The sequence below is a fragment of the Heloderma suspectum genome, chromosome 5 (genome assembly GCF_057233095.1).
Source record: "Heloderma suspectum isolate Gila_16-S chromosome 5, 16-S_ref, whole genome shotgun sequence".
In the NCBI taxonomy this organism is placed as follows: domain Eukaryota; kingdom Metazoa; phylum Chordata; class Lepidosauria; order Squamata; family Helodermatidae; genus Heloderma; species Heloderma suspectum.
The window spans coordinates 161,142,090-161,159,763 of record NC_139462.1 but is presented as its reverse complement, the minus strand read 5'-3'; the positions used below and the strand labels follow the sequence as shown (position 1 = coordinate 161,159,763).

Sequence of the window (17,674 nt, the reverse complement as noted above, 5' to 3'; positions counted from 1 at the left end):
GTCAGAACGTTATGGCACAACCATAGCAGAAAGTCTCTTTTACCAATGTGTTTGAGGATAATCTATTCCATCTGATAGCAAAGATTTGCAGACCTCCCCCTCTTGGGATGGTCAATTTCCAGACAGGTTAATATTGACAATTAAGACCAATTATTACATGCATTATTTCTCTTCACTCCATACAAAAAGATGTTTCCTGATAAAAAAAAATATCCAATCTCTCTCTCTCTCCAAAAAATAGTATCATTCACTTGTCAACAGAACAAAATCATCAATTAGAAGTGGAAAACCAAATGTAAAGTTTCCTTCCCTTACATTCACTGCAAAACATTATTTCCAAATATAAACAGAGGCTTTTACTTTAATATATTTACTCACTTCAGGACATAAGAAAATAAGAAGAGTCCTGCTGGGTCAGACCAGAGGCCTGTCTAGTCCAGTATTCAGTTCCCACGGTAGACAATTGGATACCTATGGGAAGTCCAAAGCAGGACACGAATACAGAAACACGCTCCCCACTCAGTTGTGTTCCCCAGCAAGTAGCAACGGGTATACAGGAGCATATTGCCTCTTACAGTGGAGGTCATATACAGCCATCATGACTAGTAGCCACCAAAGCCTTATCCTCCATGAATTTGTCTAATCCTGTTTTAAAACTAACCAAATTGGTGGCAGTCACTACATCTTGTGGTGGCAAATACTATAGTTTAACTTCCTTTTATCCCACCATTCAGTTTCACACTGGACAACCTTGCATAATTTTATATACCTCTATCATGTTTTTCCTTACTTGCCTTTTTTCTAAGCTGATCCCATGAGCATATCTATGAAGTTGGGGTGTTTTGCCCCATGTGCATGTGTACTTTTCACTTGTTTACAATGAACCAATTTGCCATTTTGATGCCCATTCACCCAGTTTGGAGAGATCCTTTTGGAGCTCTTAGCTGTCCCTTTTTGTTCTAACCACCATAAATAATTTGGTGTTATCAGCAAACATGGCCACCTCACTGTAGTTCTTACCTCTAAATCATGTATGAACAAGTTAAAGAACACAGGTCATAACACAGATCTTTGGGAGACCCCACTGTTTACACCCCTCCATTTTGAAACCTGTCCATTTATTCCTACTCTGTTTTCTGTTGTTTAACCAGCTGACAATTTGCGTAACTCCAGAGTTTTAAATTGTTTGTTTAGCTTTGCATACACACATGACTCTTCTTTCTGCTAACATTTAGGAGATACGTCAGGATTTGCCCCAACCCAGTAGGTTTTGGAGCCTCTGAAACAAAGTCTGCTTTAGATTTAGAAAAGCATAATTTAAGATCCAATACAGCTGTGGGAAGTTAGAAGCCATGGGAGCCTTCTCTGCTCAACTTCTCAGCTAATTACAGGGGAAAGGAGGGGTGAACGTCAGAAGAATAAGATGCCTTATCAGAACAGCTGCAAACTCTGGCCTTGAGCTGGGTTCTGATTTATTACCTGAGAAATCTTCTATGGGAACCAGGAGGGAGGGAGGACAGTTTAAAGGTATGTCTCAACTCTCAGCATCAGCTTGAGAGGATAGAGCAAAAACATCCTGTTTTAACATAGTGCTTGCTGATAGGACAAAATCCTTTAGTCAGGACAAAATAACCGATAATGGGCTTGCAGCCACACCTCTGTTTATAAGCTGATCCACACACAAGAGATTCTTGCTAGTACAACATCTTTTATTGCCTAGAACCCTTCCTCATCTATACTGGTCTTTCTGAGCTGAACCCTTTCTGCCTGGCCTGTTCATGCTTCCAGAGAATCCTGTAACATGAGAACTTGAAACTGGAAACTCTTGCTCAACATGAACTTTGGGACTGTCTGGTTCCCTGCCAGGGAACAGTCACTCTGTCTTTACTGTGTGAAACCCATTCTGCCTGGACTTCCTATCACATGAGCTGCTGAAACGCTTCCTTTCTTGGACTCTCCATCTAATTTGAAGCCTTATCTGTTTGAACTTTGTATCATTAAAGCCTGCCATGGAATATAATGCTGGTCTTTTCATAGACCCTGGTTTATTATTTACCATGAGCCAAGTACATTTGCCTTCAGTTGCCCAGAATGCCTTCTGGTCTGGACTATTACTGACTTTGGGGACTGTTGTCTTCCTTGACACCCACAGAGTAGAGCTTTCCAATATAGACTGTTGTTGGACCTGATTTCTGCCTCTGTGTGCATTTCTAGCCTTGTCTGAATTTAGGCTTGTCTCCTTGACCAGATTCTGCCAGGGGCACTTTTCAGTAGAAACTCTGAGGGGAAATCTCTCTGCTGTTCAGGACTCTTTCTTGCCAGGTTTTACCATCTGTGATGCTAGGAGCACCCACCTGCCTAATCTTGTTGTGTATCCTGAACCCAAGTCAGTTTTGGCCCCAGTGTGTAGGGACCCCGCATCTGGCAATGCCCCAATTTAGCCAGGGGTTCGTTAGCCTGGTTATTTTGGGAATCCTGGACTTAGTTTGTCTTGGACCCCTGCCGTGTAGCATGCTGTAAAAGGAATACTCCCAAGAGCAGGGACTCTGCCTTGCTGTGAACTATTTTTGTATCCTAATCCTGAATCAGCTTAGGGCTCTTGAGCACAGAGATCCTGCATTTAGGAACATTTCTATATTGCCTATGGCTCTAGAGGTGACTCCTCTTGAATTGTGAGCCATAACCTGTTCTGGATCTGGTATTGTGAACCTGGATCTCTAAGTACTTTCAACCCCTAACATTGTTCTAAGAGTTAAGCCTCTGGCTATGACTATGAGCTTCTCTACACCAGGCTTTTTATCCCGCAACTTTTTATCCTGCAGCGTCTGCTTTCAGATTTTTTTGAAGGATTAAGATCGGTCCTTTACATGCACTTCCCTCTTTTTTCCCCAGGGATTTCATTTCTCTGCAAGCTCTATATGTTTCATTATACAGCTACCAGATGGTGCTGCAGTTATAGTGCAACTCTAATTACACAGAGGGATTTAAATCACCATTTTTTAAACACTGCATTTTCCCCATTACAAATACAGCCCCAGAAATGGTCACAAAAAATGGGAGAGGCCCTGGAGGTTGACAATGTAAAGGACCCGAAAACCTCTGTGAGTAACCAATCTCAATTGCAGGATAAAAGCCTGCTGTAAAGAAGCCCTAAGAGCCTGCTTCTGTACTGTTCTCTAATTTAAGCCACGGGTCTTTAGCACTCAGGTTAACTGATTTAGAACTTCTGTGCTCAAGTGCCATGACTTGAGTGTGAATTGTGCCACCTGATTCGCATTTAAATAAAGCTAAGTCACTGAGTCTCTGTCGGCCTGTGCTAAGGTAAAGAAACTAGGTCACACAACAATGTCACACACATGAATCTAAAGAAACTGTTTTAGCAAACTGATTGTGTATTAAACATTTCTTAGCATTAAAATCACCCATAAAAAGCTTACGCTTCAGCCAAACAATTCAAATATTTAGCCTAATATTTATCTTACACTGATTTTAACTGAGGCAGTTACTTCTGATATCGATAATGTAACACAATAACCTAGATTGGGACATTAACACCAAAGGTCATTTTGGGTAAAATACATGTTTCATTGTGAAATGTGAACACTACACAAAACATGGCAACTTTAAGTGGCTTGACAATTATTTCTCAGATGATTTTATGGCAAAGAACTATAAATAGATGAAGCTTTGGCCTTTGATTTCAATTTCACTTAATGGTGTTTACTGCACACCACAGATAAAATCAAGAGTCTGTAAAATATAGTAAAAAACTTTGATATTTAAAAGGTTAGTGGCATGAATCTTTAATTAAGAATAATTCAAATCAGTATTTGAAGACTCCAGTATTGCTTCAAACGTATCACAAATTAAAAATATATTCTAAACAAATGCAATCCAAAGTATAAACTCAACAGATAGCAATTACTATGAATGGTAACAAATCTCCAGGAATATACAGCAGTGATTTTGGCTACGTATAGTCAAATGTGTCCCTTAAGGGTTTCTTTCGCTTGCATATAGCAGCCAGTAACAAGATGAAGCATGCCCTGGGCCAGATAACCATAGCATCTTGGCTGGAAAAGGGTCATAGATTATCACAGTGTTCTATAAACTCAATGAGGCTGTCAAACTAATTCAATTTGCTGCCACCTGAGATGGGCTTACTTAAGCCCCTCTGGGATCTATTATCAAAGAGTGTATAAGCAAGAAGATTGTTCCATTTTCTGCTTAATTCGATCTCTGGAAAGGAAGCCTGAACTAAACTAATATTTGGTCTCTTATACTGAAGGACTCCTTTTGTCATATTGTGAGCATATAAACTATGTTAGTTGACAAAAATGTATCTATATGATTACATAGCTTTCACCACACTTTTCATTTGTCCTATATAACTCATAAACTATTCTCAAACCAGAGTGACCAGAAAATACAACAGGCTTCCCCCCAGCCCCCTAGATTCCAATTACTTTATACCAACACAGTAAAATTCAAGAGATACTAAATACTTGTAGGCTTAGTGGAAGTTAGTATGTTCAAAATAATCAAATAAAAGAAAAGATGCCCATCAGGTGAACTATTGCAGATTTTCTTTGTAGACAGTAGAGCCCTGGATTTCAATGCCTGCTTCTCTTGATAGTAAGAAATTAAAATATTGTAGGAAATACTTTGTACTTCCCATGTTTTTCACTGTAGTCTGCAATATAGAATTGGCTACATCCTTAAAGCTGGAGCCAAGAGAAGAAAAACGAGAGTCAATTGCTATCAGAAAGCCCTCAAGTTGGTTTCCTGAATGTGTTAAATCCACTTCTAAAGCTATCTAAACCAGTCTCCATCATCACATCTTGTTGAATTCCATGAGTCACATATGTGTTGGTTGAAGAAATACTTGCTTTTGTCTGTTCTGAATCTATTGCCCATCAATTTCATTGGGTGACCTTGATTATGAGAGGAGACAAGGTCTTTCTTTCTCTCTCCACACCATGCCTAATTTTATAAATTTCTATCATGCCCCCCCACCTCCATTAGTCATCTTTTTTTCAGAACTAAAAAGTCCTAAGCTATCTTCTAGCATTTCCTCATACGGAAAGTGCTCTGACCCCATGATCATCAGGATTGCAACTATACAATATTCTTTTTGAGATGGCAGTACCAGAATGTACATGGTATTCCAAATGCAATCAATTTACAGGATTACACGCTTTCAAGATCTCCAGATTGCTTCATCAGGAAAGATGTTACAAATGCCGGCAGGGGGTAGGGGCAGTATTGATGTTGATCTCAAGATATCTGCATAGTTAGAAAAGTAATATCGAGGAGGAGTATTTGCAGACATTCAAACTGGGCTCTACCAGCTGATGCAACAGACTCAAAATGACTGGGAACAAAAAAGTAGTAGATAATCCTCCATTTTTAGCATATAAAATTCAGCTTTTAACTCAGACCTGTCTCCATCCTGAGTAAACCAGACAGGTTCCTTAACGGGTAGAAAATAGAAGCAGGGATAAACTAGGCAACCTTTATATTAACAATGCTGGAGATAATTTTAGATGCTGTACTAGGTAAAAGAAAGTCAACAGAAGCCAAATTAGGTAGTATTAGCTAATAGTTGGGAGGGATGAACCCTCCGAGAATAAAGTCACAGCTTCAGATGGTATAAAATCCTCTTCCTCCAGTGTAGGGTCCCGCTGTTGAATGGCTAACTTAAGTATTCTCTAAGTCACAAAACAAGCAAAGTTAGCCATGATGGCCATAGGACAAAAATCCAAATTTCATAATAGTGTAATACCTTTATTAGGCCAACTCAAAGATCGCAAAAAAATTTGCAACCTTTCAAGATCTTCAGATCTCTTCACCAGGCAAGATACTGAATTTAGCTGCTACTTTTTTGTACCTATTGTGCTATCTATCGACCTATATCATTAATTAATGTAGATATCAAACATTAGATATTAACAGCAATCTTGGCCAATAGATTACAACAAGCCATGGCCACATTGGTTAGACCAAACCAGGTGGGATTTGTAAAAAAAATAGACGGGGGGCTGATAATCTTAGATTAGTTGTTGATCTAGTTGCTTTAAACTCTGAAAGAACTGACCAGGCAGCCATCATTTCCTTGGATGCAGAAAAGGCCTTTGACAAAATTCATTGGAAATTTATGTTTACTACATTGACTAATTTTGGTTTTCCTATAGAATTTCTGAAATGGGTTAAAATTTTATACTCAGCTCCAAGATCAAGAGTAACAACTAACAGTTTATTTTCAGCCTTTTTTTTTTTTTACTTGGGTGGGGCACCAGACAAGGTTGTCCACTTTCCCCATGGATATTCACGTTATGTTTGGAACCCCAGGCATGTGCTATTAGACAAAATAGTAGTAGTCATGAATTTGTCCATTTTGGTTTAGAATTTAAAATTAGCTTTTAAGCTGATGATCTTTTGTTGTTTATCTCGAGACTCCAGTTGTCGGTTCCAGCTTTGATGGAATTGATTAATACTTCTTGTGAATTGTCTGGCTATTCAATTAATTGGCCAAGTTGGAAATAATGATGACTGGAAATAGGGTATATTTTAGTGTATTAGCCAATTGGCAATTTCGACAGTGCCCAGAGTTTATTACTTACTTGGGAATAATTATCCCTAGAGATAAATCTCAAATGATTAGGTTAAACTTAAACAAGTTGCTCGATGATATTTCACGAGATATAGATAGATGGGCATCTTTAATGTTGAGTTTATGGGGTAAGGTGAACACACTTAAGATGAATACCATACCTCAAATTATTTATATTATACGTGGGATCCCTATACTTATACCTGGCCAATATTTCCAAAAACTTAATGCTTTGTTTTGTAAATTCTTTGGGGGTTCCTTTCCACCAAGAATATCTTTGAAAAGAATGCAACTTCCAATTAATGAAGGTGGGTTCGGTTTTCCAGATCTAGCTATGTACCATCGGGCTTATTTGCTGACCTGTACTAAATTTTGTTTTTTTCCACTCAGATTAGATTTTTCCACCTTGGTCAGTGTTGGAATCTTCTTGTCTGGAGCCTCTCTTTAAATGGATGGCATTAGGTTCTCAGCATATTAAGGCAGACAGAGCTCCTCCCACAATTTTGGCAGTTAGAGAAGTTTGACGTATAATGTAATGCCAATTACAGTTTGATCCACTTTCCCATGCTAAATTGACTTTATGGGGAAATCCAGATTTAAGAATAGCAAGAAAATGTTTTTATGGCGGACCTGGACAGATAAAATGATCTTTACCATAGATCAATTAGTGGGGGTCGATGATGAGTTTTTGTTGTTTTCAACTTTGCGAGATCAATTTGATTTGCCTGCTACAGCAGAATGGCAGTACTTTCAATTGAAACATTTGTTGGTATCTAAATTCGGTCCTGCTGCTTTTACTGCTTCAGAGTCTCCTTCACTATTGGAAATACTTATTGAAGCTTATCAGATATATTGACCTACGATTCATGTTTATAAATATTATCAATAAATAAATATGATACAAGTGGTTTATAGCAGGAATGGAACAGGGAATTGCAACGTTCAGACAGAATGTCTTGGCGTCTGTATCGGACTTTTCAACAGATCTTCAGTTGTGCCTTATTCAGCAAAAACTTTTGTTTCGGGTCTATTGGACGCCACAACATCTTTTTAATAAAGGCTTGTCAAATTCAGCTAATTATTGGAGGTGTAATGCAGTCAATGCTTCTCTTATTCATATGTTTTGGAAATGCCCAATGGTTGCCTCCTTTGGGAAGAAGATATTATACGGAAAAATTTTGTGTTGGAAAGGTCTTTAATATTTACTGATGTAAATGTTCTTTTAAATTACTTACCTGCTTCTTGGAATGTAACACATGGTCAGCGTAAATTGATTTTTTGCACTCTTTTGGTTGCTAAAAGACTGATACTATGATACTGGAAGGATAAAAGTTCATTGCATATAATGCAATGGACTGAAGACTTAACAATGCTAGCAACATTTGAAAGAGTAGTATATAGGTGTAACTTGCAAATGGACTTATATATGGATATCTAGTCTGCTTTTACTGAAGTGTATGTGTAACCTATTTTTTCCCTTTTTTTCTTCTAGAATATTGTAATATCTGAAACTGAGGATTTTAGAATATGTTTTATTTTTATTTTGTTTTGTTATGTTTTCTATTTGTTTTGTTAAAACTCACAATTAAAAAATGGGGGGAGGAATGGCTATGCACAAGGCACCACGAAGACTGCACCGCAGCATTATAAGTTGCTGACAGAAACATACTTCCAGGTAGGGTGGGGGGATTGGAAGTGAACGTCATCAGACTGGCTGGGCTGCTCAACCAATAAGAGAGTCTCCCCTCTCCAGGTTCTACTCCCCTTAATGGCAATCTCAGGAACAAGTCTCATTGACCACAATGGGAGTTAATTCTGAGTACACTTCTCGAACCGAAGCCCCATTTTGCCCATTTTTCCCCTTTCCCTCTAAATACCAGGCTACCACATTAGCAGTCACTGAATAAATGTGCTATTGCACAATAGCGCAAATGCATGATAGTGCATTTTCGGGAACAAGCCTCACTGACTACAACAGGAGTCAGAAGGCACCCCCTGAACTAATGTGCTATCATGCGATAGCACAAATGCGTGTTAGTGCCAATACGTGAGAGAATGATAGTGAGATACTGACATAGAAAGTATGCATATTGATGGAAGATCTGTGCAATGGTGTTAAAATGAGAGGGTGCCTTAGCATGTAAAACTAAAGCTGAACTATGAAGTTTGCAAAGCAGGACCAAAGGACACAAAGGAATATTAGCCGTGGATCCTCCCCATGTGTAGTTCAGGGGAAGCGGCATGATATAAACCTGATTTTCAGGCTATAGTGGGAGCACTTGCTTGCCTGTGATAGCATTCTTATACACACTAGCGATCTAGTGTTTTTTTCCAATGTTTTTTTAAAAGTTGGTCCCTCGGTATCCTGCTCCAAAACATCATTGAAACTTCCGGAAAACAGGGAGGGAAAGGGTTGGGTCAGTGAGGTCACAGGCAGGTGAGCGACACAATGGGAACAGCTACATGCCCCCCATGGGCAGGACTATGATACCAACGCAAGTGCAGGTGATGGAACACACCCCAACAGGACCGTAACCGAGCTGAAGTAAAGAGGAAAAGTCGGATTATAACCAGTCTCAGAAGAAGTGGTTTTTCCGCAGTAAACTCTGGGATGCCTGCTGGATGGCCTCGTCATGTAAACCGCGCGACCACCACACGCAACAAGGTTTGAGTAAATTGCTGGTGTAAACACACCTCTGGTAACCTGGCCCCAAGCTGTTTAGGGCTTTGAATGTTAATACCAGCACTTTGAATTAGGCCTGGACGTGGACTGGCAGCCAGTGCTATTTTAGACCAGCCGAAGTTTCTGGACCATTTTCAAAGACAGCCCCACCTATAACACATTGCAGTAATCCAGGTGAGAGGTTATCAGAGCATCAATAACTGTAGGTAGACTATCTCTGTCCAGATCAGGGTGTAGTTGGTATATCAGCCTAAGCTGATAAAAGACGCTCTGTGCCACCGAGTCCATCTGTGCCTTGAGTGACAGTTCTGGATCCGAAAGCACCCCTAAACTACAAACCTGATCCTTTAGGGGGAGTGTAACCCCCTCCAGAACAGATTGAACATCATCTAGCAGATGAACCACCTGCTAACAGTATCTCCATCCTGTCTGGATTGAGTTTCAGTTTATTGGCCCTCATGCAGTCCATTAACATGCCCAGGCACTGATACGGAACAGCCACTGCCTCACCTGGATTTGATGAAAAGGAGAGACAAAGCTGGGTATCATCCATATATTGTTGACACCTCACCTCTGGATAATATTCCACAGCAGTTTCATATAGATGTTAAAAAGTATGGGGGATAAAAAAGAGCCTTGTGGAACCCCATAGGGTAGCTGTTTGTATGTCTGCAAACCCTCCTCCTCCATATCATTTGAAGACTCTATGCAGACATCATGACTTCAACATTGTCAGCCTCCCCCACACCTCGCCAACTGGCTTTTTGTAATATCTTGTCTGATAAAGAGATCTTAAGATCTTGAAACTTGCACATTTTTTGTTACCTTTGTGTTGGCCTAATAGAGGTATTACACTAATATGGATTTTGGGATTTTTCTTATGGTCAACCTTTCCTTTTTGTACAGATTTGCAGTTTAGGATACGAGCTGTTATTTTTAATTTTTTTCCCAATAGTCTCTAACAAAGAATTTGCTTTTCCCCCCACTGCTGTTGAACATCAAGTTGACATTTTTGCTGAGCTATCACAACCCCAAGATCTCTTTCCTAGTTATTCAAAATAAGTTCAGATCCCACAGTTTATACATGAAGATGGAATGTTTTGCTCCATGTACATCATTTTACACTCATTTGTTGGACCTCATTTGCCAGACCTCATTTGCCATTATGTTGCCCATTCACCAACTTAGAAATTCTTTATGGAGCTATTCTTAAGTGTTTGGGTTTTCACCATCCTGAATAATTTGTTGTGACCTGAAAATTTTACTAGTTCAATACTCACTCTTCATTCCACATCATTTATGAGTTGCTAGCTGATATACCCAGTGTTGCTCAGGATGTAATTTTGTCATAGGCACTATTTGTTAGAAACACATTAAGGTAGGTTTACGCTTCTCGAAAAGGCCCCATAAGAAAGGTGAAAAGTTGAATCCACCAGACTTGATTAAAAAAGCACAGCAATTATAATGAGCAGATTGAATAAAAAACACTACTAAAAATGCAAGAGACTGAATCTGTAAGCACTACTACAATATAGTCCACACTGAATCTCATACCACTATTAAAATGTTCAACAGAGGCTTCCCTGGTGGATATTGCAGGAACAGGGGAGAGAAACTAAATGCTCTGCACAGTCAGAAAAGAAACCATGAGTAAAGGGAAGGGAACAAATGGCAGCCAGCCAATCCAAGGTGAAGGAAGTCAGAGTGAATGGGAGAGAGACCAATAGAATGAAAGATGGCCAATAGGATGACTGGTAGCTGAAATCAGAAACCTGGCCTGTACCATGATTGAGAGGGTGTACTTGTTAGTACCCCTTCATGGTTCACTGCCTTGTTGTGGCGAAGGGGCTTGCGTAACTCAGTGAAGCCATAAGCTATGCCGTGCAGGGCCACCCAAGATGGACAGGTCATGGCAGAGAGTTCTGACAAAATGTGGTCCACTGGAGAAGGAAATGGCAACCCACTCCAGTATTCTTGCCAAGAAAACCCCATGGAACATATCACAAGGCTAAAAGACATGACGCCGGAAGATGAGACCCTCAGGTCGGAAGGTGTCCAATATACTACTGGGGAAGAGCAGAGGGAATTTCCAAGTAGCGCCAGAAAGAGTGAAGCGGCTGGGCCAAAGCCAAAAGGACACTCAGCTGTGAATGTGTCTGGTGGTGAAAAGAAAGTCCGATGCTGTGAAGAACAATATTGTTTAGAAACCTGGAATGTAAGATCATTGAATCAAGGTAAGCTGGAGGTGGTCAAACATGAGATGGCAAGAGTGAACATCGACATCTTGGGAATCAGCCAACTAAAATGGACAAGCATGGGCGAATTTAATTCAGGTGACCATCATATCTACTACTGTGGGCAAGAATCCCTTAGAAGAAATGGAGTAGCACTCATAGTCAACAAAAGGGTGGGAAAAGCAGTACCGGGGTACAATCTCAAAAACGATAGAATGATCTCAGTACGAATCCAAGGCAAACCATTCAACATTACAGTAATTCAAGTCTATGCCCCAACCACTGAGGCCGAAGAAGCTGAGGTTGATTGGTTCTATGAAGACCTACAACACCTTCTAGAACTAACACCAAAAAGAGATGTCCTCTTCATCATAGGGGATTGGAATACTAAAGTAGGAAGTCAAGAAATCACCGGGATAACAGGCAGACATGGCCTTGGTGTACAAAATGAAGCAGGACAAAGGCTAATAGAGTTTTGTCAAGAGAACACGCTGATCATAGCAAACACGCTTTTCCAACAGCACAAGAGGCGACTCTACACATGGACATCACCAGATGGTCAATATCGAAATCGGATTGATTATGTCCTTTGCAGCCAAAGATGGAGACGCTCCATACAGTCAGTAAAAACAAGACCTGGAGCTGACTGTGGCTCAGATCATGAGCTTCTTATTGCAAAATTTTGGCTTAAATTGAAGAATGTAGGGAAAACCACTAAACCATTCAGGCATGACCTAAATCATATCCCTTATGACTATACAGTGGAGGTGAGGAATATATTTAAGGGATTAGACCTGATAGACAGAGTGCCTGAGGAACTATGGACGGAGGTCCGTAACAGTGTTCAGGAGGCAGCAACTCAATGCATCCCAAATAAAAAGAAATGCAAGAAAGCAAAGTGGCTGTCTGATGAGGCTTTACAAGTAGCTGAGGAAAGAACGGAAGCAAAAAGCAAGGGAGAAAGGGGAAGATATACCCAACTGAATGCAGAGTTCCAGAGAATAGCAAGGAGAGACAAGAAGGCCTTCTTAAATGAACAATGCAAAGAAATCGAGGAAAACAACAGAATGGGAAAGACTAGAGATCTCTTCAAGAAAATCGGAGATATCAAGGGAACGTTTTGTGCAAAGATGGGCATGATAAAGGACAAAGAAGGCAGGGTCCTAACAGAAGCAAATGAGATGAAGAAGAGGTGGAAAGAATACACAGAAGAACTGTACAGGAAAGATCTGAATGTCCCTGATAGCCATGAGAGTGCGGTCACTGAACTTGAGCCGGACATCCTAGAGAGTGAAGTCAAGTGGGCCTTAGCAAGCATTACTAACAACAAAGCTAGCGGAGATGACAGTATTCCAGCTGAGCTAATCCTAAAAAATCCTAAAAGAGGATGCTGTTAAAGTGCTGCACTCAATATGCCAACACATTTGGAACACTCAACAGTGGCCACAAGACTGGAAAAGGCCAGTTTACATTCCAATTCCAAAGAAGGGCAATGCCAAAGAGTGTTCAAACTACTGCACAATTGCGCTCATTTCACATGCCAGCAAGGTGATGCTCAAAATCCTACAAGCTAGGCTTCAGCAGTATGCGAACCGTGAACTACTGGAAGTACAAGCTGGGTTTCGAAGAGGCAGAGGAACTAGAGATCAAATCGCCAACATTTGCTGGATCATGGAGAAAGCAAGAGAATTCCAGAAAAACGTCTGTTTCTGCTTCATTGACTACGCGAAACCCTTTGATTGTGTGGATCACAACAAACTGTGGCAAATTCTGAAAGAGATGGGAGTACCAGACCACCTTATCTGTCTCCTGAGAAACCTGTACAAGGGCCAAGAAGCAACAGTAAGAACCAGACATGGAACAACCGACTGGTTCAAAATTGGGAAAGGAGTACAACAAGTCTGTATATTGTCGCCCTGCTTATTTAACTTATATGCAGAGTACATCATGAGAAACGCTGGGTTGGATGAATCACAGGTCGGAATTAAGATTGCTGGGAGAATTATCAAAAACCTCAGATATGCAGATGATACCACCCTAATGGCAGAAAGCGAAGAGGATCTAAAGAGCCTCTTGTTGAGGGTGAAAGAGGAGAGTGCAAAAGCTGGTTTGAAACTCAACATGAAAAAAACTAAGATCATGGCATCTGGCCTCATCACTTCCTGGCATATAGAAGGGGAAGAAATGGAAGCAGTGACAGATTTTATTTTCTTGGGCTCCAAGATCACCGCAGACAGTGACTGTAGCCATGAAATTAAAAGACGCTTGCTCCTTGGGAGGAAAGCTATGGCAAACCTAGACAGCATAGTGAGAAGCAGAGATATCACGTTGCCGACCAAGGTTCATATAATCAAAGCTATGGTTTTCCCAGTAGTAACGTATGGCTGTGAGAGCTGGACTATAAGGAAGGCTGAGCGCCGAAGAATTGATGCTTTCGAACTGTGGTGCTGGAGAAGACTCTTACGAGTCCCCTGGACTGCAAGGAGGTCAAATCAGTCCATCCTAAAGGAAATTAACCCTGAGTGCTCATTGGAAGGACAGATACTGAAGCTGAAGCTCAAATATTTTGGCCACCTAATGCGAAGAGAAAACTCTCTGGAAAAGACCCTGATGCTAGGAAAGACTGAAGGCAAAAGGAGAAGGGGACGGCAGAGGATGAGATGGCTAGATAGCATCACTGATGCAATGAATATGAACTTGAGTACGCTCTGGGAGAGAGTGGAGGACAGGAAGGCCTGGCGTGCTATGGTCCATGGGGTCACGAAGAGTCGGACACGACTGAACGACTGAACAACAACAACTTGTTAGTAAGGGAAAGTATAAACAAAGTAATAATGTAACCCACTGACTCCTGTCATACACTCCAGCAAGTGAGAATGTGAACTAAAAGCGGCAGCAACTCTAGGGCCCAAATGGCAGGCTCAGTGGCCCCTGCAGTGTGATTAGGCCCAGGGCAGCTCCTCCTTATGCCCTGTCTTACAGACAGCCCTGCAGCCAGCCACAAACACACAAACCCAAAAATCTTCAATTAAGCTACACGTAAAACTCCGCTATTTTGCCCTTCATTTTGCAATTCCCCTCTCAATTCCCCGCAGTTCACTCTTTTATGAATAAAGCCCTAAGTCTCCACTCCACTCCAGTCCACTCCAGCCCCTCACACAGGCAAGCACACACTGCACCACATTTCACAGTAGTGTTAATCACACACCACTACAGATACATCTGGCACTGAAAGGGGTAAAGATATTTAACACTAACTTGCTTGCTCGCTGGATATTGCAGGAAGAGGGGAAAGAAACTAAATACTCTGCACAGTCAGAAAAGAAACCATGAGTAAAGGGGAGGTAAAAAACGGCAGCCAGCCAATCCAAGGTGAAGGAAGTCAGAGTGAATGGGAGAAAGACCAACAGAATGAAAGATTGCCAATAGGGTGACTCGTAGCTCGAATCAGAAACCTGGCCTGTACCATGATTGAGCGGGTGTACTTGTTAGTAAGGGAAAATATAAACTAAGTAATATTGTAACCCAGTGACTCCTGTCATATACTCTGGCAAGTGAGAATGTGAAGTAAAAGCAGCAGCAACTGTAGGGCCCAAATGGCAGACTCAGTGGGCCCCTATGGTGCGATTACACTGGGCAGCTCCCCCTTATTCCCTGCGTTACAGACGGCCTTGCAGCCAGCCACAAACCCACAGACAAATTTTGACTTTTACATATATAGAAGATGGGTCCAGTATCAATTCTTGGAAGGCTGTCTTGTCAGAGGGCCCCCAAAAACACAGAGCTGGAGTGAGATAACTTCCTCCTGAGGATATCTACAATCAGCTATAAAGAGTTAATACCCCAATGTGCTGCTTTCTGGTGTCAGCATCACATAAAGTAATGTAATTCTCACAACTGCAAATGGGTTGAATCCACAGTAGCTTCGTTTAATGGAGGAAGCACCTTACTCTTGATGGATGAAGCTTCTCTGGATCCAACCTAATGTTCTTCCAAAATCCCAAATGAAACCAATATGACTCAGGTGTATTTTAAGTTATTTTAAAAAGAAATAACTTAAATGGGGGGGGGGGGGTTTCAGCTTATGCTAAAGTCATGGTTTAACAGTTTTTCTCTCATGTTTTAACATTAAGAAATAACTCTGTATGTATTTTTGTATCAAAATATTTCTTGGAATACTATCCCATTAAAAGCCCACTGGTACTGGCCAGATAGGATCTAAAAAGCGGCATGCATGTGTTTTGCCAGTTGATGATCTGAATTAGAACCAAACCAGAGTTTGAGAGAACTTCAAGGGTCATCTAAGCCTAATCCTCTTCACTAACAAATTTGATAGATCAAATTTGACAGATTATTCAGTTTCTCAGAAAATGAAATTGTTCAGTTTTTTAGAAGATGACTAACTTTCTTGGACAACTTATTTTAATGTTTTAAATGGCAAAAATTATTATTCTCCTGATATTAATTTATAACTGCCATGCTACAACTCAAACTCATTGCTGCTGCTTCCTTTAAGGCTCTGTTATTGTAGTATTTCATTTTCCTTATGACAGGCTTCAAATATTTGAGAACACATATTAGATCCCGACTTCAGTTTCTCCAGTTTTCTTCATCAGTCATATATTCCATTCTTTTTTATTCTTCTGTGAATCCACTCCTCTTTGCAACTCTTCCCAAAAGATGATAGCTAATACTTGACAATATTACACCTGTTCCCTTGCTGGTGTTAAGCATTACCATTCCCTATGTCTTACATACAGTGCTTTTGTTAGTATTATAGAAAATGGAACCCATTTTCTTCCTTGCAACAGTATCACTTTTCTGACTTGAATTTTTGAAACAACAATTTGATCCTTCTCAGAGATGTTTGAGCCAAGCCCATTTTCCCAGTTGTATATACATTATAACTATCAATATCTTTAACTTTACTCTTCAATGCCTAATATTTCATTCTATTTTGTTGTCAATTCATCCATGCCATAAAATAAAAGGAACTGAACAGTAACTGGGCCCATGACAGACTCCAGAGGAATTCTACTTTTTGTCTTTTATTTTGAGAACCATCCATCCAGACGATTTTCATTCAATAATAAAAATGCACAAAGGACAAAAATCTGAAAGGACAAAAATCCACTTATATGAAGCATTTTCAGCCTTCAGGTTTGCCTTAGGCATCAGAAATGTCAATTGGTTTAAGGTAAATAAGTAAATGTAACCTTCTATGTGGCATTAATTCTTTCTTTTACATTTTATGAAAGAGGAGAAGCTTGCGGACTTGGTTTTTAAATCAAGGAAATCATCCCAAAATGAAATTTATAAAACAGCAAACCAAAATTAATATTTTCTAATTTGGGACACCCCAAATATGACATCCTCAAGAGATGGCAATTGATATCATATAAAAGGTATATCAACTAACATTTTGAAAAAAAAAAACAAAAATCAGAAACTTACAAATGTAGAATGTGACAAGAATTGCATTAGTTGTCAGATCATTCCTTTTAAGAATTCTGTAACTTGAATAAAACATTAACTAAGCTAATTTTATTTCCAAAACAAAATAACAATTTATAAATGCTGGGCATACAGCAAAAACTATTTATTTATTTATTGCTTTGTTCTTCTATGGGTCATGGTATTATGATTATTTAAATTCAGGAGCAATCCTTGGTTGATAAGGCACTGCACTGCTGCAGGCTACAATCCTCACACAATGCCTAAAGCGTATTACAATGGAGAAATTCTACTGAGAACAACAAAAGAACCTTACCCCTTCCCGAAGGCACCTCATTAGCACAGTGTAAGCAGCTGAAGGAAGTACCCAGGACTCTCTGGGGTGCTCGTTTTTCCCTCCCTGTAAATGATGTGGAAGGAACAGAAATGAAATGAATAGCACAAATTACATTAACTCTTTACTGCAAAAAATATAATTTCATAAAACACAATCTCTCTGAGGCTGCCTATTTTAAAGTGATTCCTTTAATATGATGGCAGACATCATTATGAAATGGTTTTAGTAAATATGTTAACTTTCGGATACATAGTAGCACAAATTAACAACTGCTCTGTCAGCTTAAATAAATGGTATAATATACATTTTCAGATGAGTCACTGGGGATAGATGTGGAATTGGACTGAAGCAAA

At 40.0% G+C, this 17,674-nt stretch overlaps 1 protein-coding gene across 12 annotated transcripts in view; it reads right to left on the bottom strand.

Annotated features, from left to right (window-relative positions):
- The window catches only part of ULK4 (unc-51 like kinase 4), a 367,782-nt gene that overhangs the window by 286,703 nt on the left and 63,405 nt on the right, over window positions 1-17,674 (bottom strand). For all 12 annotated transcript variants that reach the window (XR_014792296.1, XR_014792295.1, XR_014792297.1 and 9 more), the window contains exon 19: window positions 17,301-17,384. Coding sequence is in view for 9 of the 12 variants with exons in the window: in XM_084858057.1 (XP_084714183.1) it covers window positions 17,301-17,384 (84 nt within the window). In the remaining 3 variants the exon portion in view is untranslated. The remainder of the gene's footprint in view (window positions 1-17,300; window positions 17,385-17,674) is intronic.